This window comes from Leptinotarsa decemlineata, unplaced genomic scaffold (assembly GCF_025532065.1).
Source record: "Leptinotarsa decemlineata unplaced genomic scaffold, Ldec_3_MD MMD2_P_RNA_scaffold_9, whole genome shotgun sequence".
In the NCBI taxonomy this organism is placed as follows: Eukaryota; Metazoa; Arthropoda; class Insecta; order Coleoptera; family Chrysomelidae; genus Leptinotarsa; species Leptinotarsa decemlineata.
This window is the reverse complement of record NW_027412536.1, coordinates 9486293-9492292: the sequence shown is the minus strand read 5'-3', so window position 1 is coordinate 9492292 and position 6000 is coordinate 9486293. Positions and strand designations below refer to the sequence as shown.

Here is a 6000-nt window from a genome sequence, read left to right as displayed (position 1 = left end):
TTTGAGAAAAAAAAATCTTTTTATACCTACTTAATCATAAAATTTAGTTCAATTCATTCAACTCTTGGGGGTATAAAATTTTTTATCTTACAGGATATTCAACAACAAAAATAGTTATTTGAGAATGAAGTCTTATTCTTCACAACTAGCTATATAATTTTAATATTTAATTTCAGCACCATTTATATATATATTTTACTGAATCACGTAAATACTTTTCTGCGATTTCCGACGTGTTGTTTTATATAATTAAGGAAATGGCGAACTGTTTCGTCTTTCATATAATTGCAAAGATTTATCAACTGTATTTGGTATATCTGCATAATTGTCTACCTTTGAGAACATAAATAGTACAAAACATTATCTCAAGCATTCTCGCAAAAAACGTAGGTAACATAAAACGAGTCGCATGTCTATCATTCACGTTGTAAACAGAGTTTGAAATATTTCTAAATATTTTGTGAAATTTCCTGCTGAATGAAAAATTTGAGAAATTAATTACACAAAACATCTTTTGAAGCACACGAAGAATACAACAGTACACGACTCAATCCAATGGATTCAAAAAATATATACTTATCAGTCTTTTGAGATCATCTTAAGAATACTTCAGCAAATAAACTTCTGTTGACCTGTACAGTTTTTACATCTTAATTTGTCACTCAGTTTAATGTCTAATTGTAGTCCTGCATAACTAAGAAAAATTATTTTTGTGGATGTTCCTTTGTTACTAAAATTTTCAAAATATCAAATTCACTATAGAAATCACTTTCTGTAGATCTTTTCGCGAATACAATGGAAACCAACCCTTCAGAAAGTCAATTACTCTGCGAAGAACAGTTATTTTCCTTTTGCTTCGGCATAACGTCTTCATAGGGTGGCACGTTGGCTCTCTTGAACTCATCCCGTACTCTTTCCGCTTCCTGAAATACTCTAAGAAAGTTCATCCCAGCCAGTTTCTTTAAATCATCAACACTCCACTTCCCAGTGCCTATCAATTCAGCAAACAACGTCGGATATGTAGAAACATCTTCCAGACCTTGAGGTACACTGAAAATAATAAAGAGTCTCATAATTCAAAAATATTTTGACTGAAATTACCAGATTTAAACTTTGAACAAGTTGTATTAGGCAAATATCACATTTCTTTCATTCCCCGCATCAACAATATAGCTTATGGGTGATAATAATAGTAATATATGAATACTGAGTAAGCACGAATGGCAATCCACCTTCGATGAGTTGCAACACTATTTACTTTAGCAACTGGTACAAAATCGTACAAGAAACTCAGGTGCACCCATGTCAAACTCTTCCTCTGAATCTGATTACTTTATTTCAGTGAGTGAACTTTGGAGTCAGCTGAAGTGGGACTGTGCCAAACGCTGATACCTTTCTGACTTGAAGTGTAAAAAATAATCCACTTCAAGGTGGATCACAGACCGGAATGTGTAGCTGTGGAATTCTACATAATGTTAAAGTTCAAGTGGCAAGATTCCTGCCTTTATGACTGCAGAAACCTTCTCATATGAGGACATCTGTGAGTCAATTATAATGACATTCATTAGATCCAAACATGCTGGACATTTTTCGTCGATGGTTTGGGAAAATCATCGTTTGAGTATAGGCATTTGCTGACCTGCTCAGGTCGATTGCGTTTCCTCTTTTGATGTAGATACCGGTTTTGCTGCTCATGAATATTGTGCAATGCATATTCATGAAGTATCCTTCTCGAGGAGGCAATAAGTTTCATTTCTGCACCACCTAGCTCTGTTAACAGTATCAAAGATTAGAGAACTGAGATTAGAGAACTGAGAAGCTCTTGCTCTCAATCCGTTGTTACAGAAAGGACAATAAGGGTTATCCATTGTTTCTGTAGACTTAGAGTCGGAATCTTTGGTTACTTAATTACCCATAAAGGTTCCGAAGGAGAGGTAGGTCCATCATAGCAGAGCATCACGAGGCTTTCTACGATAAGAAGGCGCTTGGTACTTCAAAGGTTTCGTTAGTGACACTGAGCGGGTTCAAAATCACCCATCCTTCTAACACGGCTAACACACATTAGTTTTCACCGTCATTTAGGAGGACTCGTACGTAGAATATGGTGACACCTCATCGGGCAGGGTGAGGTGTCACTAATGAAGGGAAGGTCACCAGGTGTCACGCATTCTACCACAGGGCGTTGCATTAGGCTAACCCTGAAGAAATCTTGGACGTGGGTTAGCATAACATGAGGTACCCTCGGACTAGGGTCAATGACAAGATGGTAAGGGATCAAAACCATTGCGTTTTTTATCAGATGACGATTACAAACGACTTGATTGAATGCGGAGGTCATGAAGTTCTTCCAATAGAGGCTGACATCTGGAAAATTATCACCATCGTATACAATGTCTTTCAATCACTTCTTGAATTGAAAAGATATAATCAGGGCCTTGCGGTTAGGAAGACTGAAAGGGCACTCAAGATAAAATATGAAATATCACATTCCAGAGATGTAATGAGGATTGGATGGGAACATATAAAAAACGCACAAAAAAAAGTTGTGATTTGAGTTGGTAGTGTCGGTGTGTGTCCACAAGTGTGAATAATCATGTGCACTTTTGAATACATTTGTTACATACATGTTACATACATTTGAATTGTTTTCTCTATCAACTTGGCAACACTGGATTGAATTTTAAAGTCTGTCATCTTATTTTAGTTTTGTTTTGAGTCATTAGACATTGAATAAATTTGAGGTTGTGTATTTTGCTGTTTCTGTGAAGAGTTTCATTACATTAACGATGTTTTACAGATATTGTATGGTGCCGTATTGCAAAACTGCCATAATATTATAATAAACGAAAGAGTTGGTTAGGCGTAAGAGGATGTGATTTCAAAGAGTTATCAATAAATACCACTCTTTTCATTTGTAAATATAGTGTCAATGTCGTTAAATTTTGTAACAAGTAAAATCAAATCTTTCAGCAAAGAATATGTGAGTCATTAAATTTCCTACTACTCGATGAACACCGCAACCTTTTATATTAGGTAAACTGTGGAACTAAAATTTCGTTATGCTATTATAAGACTATCATTTAGCATGCTGGTAATGGTGTCCTCCAATGTTCAAAAATAAGTAGATTTGAGAATTCGAGTAATTTACTGAAAGACCAATTAGAATTAAAAAACTCCCCGTTACTGAATATTTTTTCAGGTCATTTCATTCATTACAGACTCAGATACACATTAAATAATAATTGGCTAGGTACAACTCAAGTATTTGATATTCAGGTACTTCATATTGTGAATATATATATGCTTATAATTATGAAAATGAATTCTATATTAAGGATTCTTTCAATTTTTCCAATTTCATAAATGAAAAATCACTACCCCCTGGTTATATTCTGATCAGCCTTGATGTGATTTCACTTTTTAGCAATATACCTATGAATCTAGTGGAGAAAAGTATTATCAAAAGATGGAATGATATAAATAAAAAATGTTCAATAAACCAAAAAAAATTTATTGAAATAATTGGTTTCATCTTCAACTCAAGTTATTTCTCTTTCGAAGGTAAATACTATAAACAAATTCTTGGTACACCAATAGGAGCTACTATTTCTCCTATTATAGCTCAATACGTAATGGACGATCTTTTTGAAAACATACTTCCCAAATTGAGTTTTGAAATTCCCTTTTAAAAGAAATATGTTGACGATGTCATCTGTGCAATACCTTATGACAAATCTAATGAAATTCTTGATGTTGTCAATAGATATGATAAGAAGTTACAATTCACTATCGAAATAGAAAATAATCAGACCCTTCCTTTTCTTGATACAAGAGTTATTCGTAAAACTGATAATTCCTTGATTACAGATTGGTATGTCAAACCTACTAATTCAGGAAGATATATCAATTACTATTCCTTTCACAAAAAATCAGTTAAAATTAATTTAATACTCTGTTTGAAAAAAAGAATAGAAAAATTAGTACACCCTTCCCTCAAGCAAAAAAATCTCAGACTTCTTAGAGACATACTGATCGATAATTCTTATCCCAGAAAACTTCTTAATAAAATAATTTTCAATACTGGCAGTAATACAAATTCTGATGTAATTAACAGAAATGTATGTAATGATAGTTCACCTATCAATATTTCTTATAAACCTATACCTAACCTTGGAAATTTATCTTCAAATATCATAAAACTTTTTCATAATGAACAAAATATCAAAATATGCCAAAAAAATATTAAAACTATAAAGAATTTGAATACTAAATTGAAAGATAAAACTGATACAACAAAAAAGTCAAATGTGATTTATAACATTCCTTGTAATAATTGTAACTTGAATTATATTGGAACAACATCTAGAATTCTTAATGATAGAATAACTTCACATAAAAGTGATATAAAGCTCAATAAAAAATCATGTGCATTAGCACAACACTCTATAGAAACAGGTCATAAACCAAATTTCTCTAATATCAAAGTTTTACATACAGAAAAAAATATTTCCAAACGCCTTTTTCTTGAAATGGTGGAAATTAATAAGTCTTCTGATTGTATGAATAAGAAAACTGACATTGATAATCTCAGCAGTATATATAGTAATTTACTAGAACTACATCAAAAACATAATAATAATGAAAGATGTATCAATCAATAACTCTTTCATTACAGTAAAAAATTATCAAATCATCATACCCATTGAAAAATGACATTTATGTGAAGGTATGACATTTGTCAAACCCACAAAAAAAATCGTATACATGTTAACTTTTATGTCAATTCTATCTTCAATTTATTGTTTTTCACTCATTTTTACTGTAAGTATGATTTGTAATATTATTCAAAGGCGAAAATATTCAAAAATCATTAAATTATAGGCCCTGAAGAAGCTTCCCATTAGAAGCGAAAGCTTGGCAAAGTAAAGCAGAGTTTGATTTTTGATTTTTTGACTGAGAGACCCTGTTAATCCATTTTACCATATATATATATATATATATATATATATATATATATATATATCTATATATATATATATATATATATATATATATATATATATATATATATATATATATATATATATATATATATATATATATATATATATCTATATATATATATATATATATATATATATATATATATATATATATATATATATATATATATATATATGAAGTGTATAATCTTAGCGACTGGAGAAATGTACAGCAAAATGGATGAACGGGGTCTCTCAGTCAAAAAATCAAAAATCAAATCTCTGTTCTACTTTGCCAAGCTTTCGCTTCTAATGGGAAGCTTCTTCAGGACAGTTAAAATGAGTTGAAAACAATAAATGGAACATATAAACTGACGGAGAAGGTTGAACATGTATAAGATTTTTTTTTTATACATGTTCAACACCTTTCTTGTAAGTATCTATGAAAGAGTGATAAATCTCCAACCATCCTTCGATATTCCAGACTATTAAGGTTGCAAGTGATGTTCGTGTCTCTAATCAGGCGGATGGCTTTTTTCTGGATGGAATTCAGCAGCTTCAGGGTATGTTTGGGGACATGAGAACAATACTCCATAGAAGGTCGGATCTGAGCTTTACAAAGAATCAAAAGTTGCTGAGGTGTGTACAGTTTTCTGGTTCGGAACAGTGGTCCAAGCTTTTGAGAAGCAACGACATGATTGTGTCAAGACATATTGGTGTCCATTTTAACCCCCAAGAAACTTATCGAAGCAGAAAGAGGAATTGTCTGTCTTGACATGATTACATCCGGTTCGTCATCATTAATCCTTTTGGAAAATCGTTGCCTGAGTTTTCGTGGCATTGAATTGAACCTGGTTACTTTCATCCCAATTCGAAATCACCTCTAGATCCTCATTAAGAAATACAACCTCCTGCTACCAGTGAAGATGGATGAGACAAATGTGCAAACGTTATTCCAGAAAGCTGGAGAGCCATACACAAAAATAATCCGATAACTTTCGACATTGTGGATTCTATT

General features: G+C 32.1%; 1 protein-coding gene across 1 annotated transcript in view; it reads right to left on the bottom strand.

Annotated features, from left to right (window-relative positions):
- Positions 1-556: 556 nt before the first annotated feature.
- LOC111503350 (dipeptidase 1) overlaps positions 557-6000 on the bottom strand; it is a 343243-nt gene continuing 337799 nt past the window's right edge. The window contains exon 9 of the mRNA XM_074170807.1: positions 557-1050. Coding sequence (XP_074026908.1) covers positions 819-1050 — 232 coding nt within the window. The 3' untranslated portion in view covers positions 557-818. The remainder of the gene's footprint in view (positions 1051-6000) is intronic.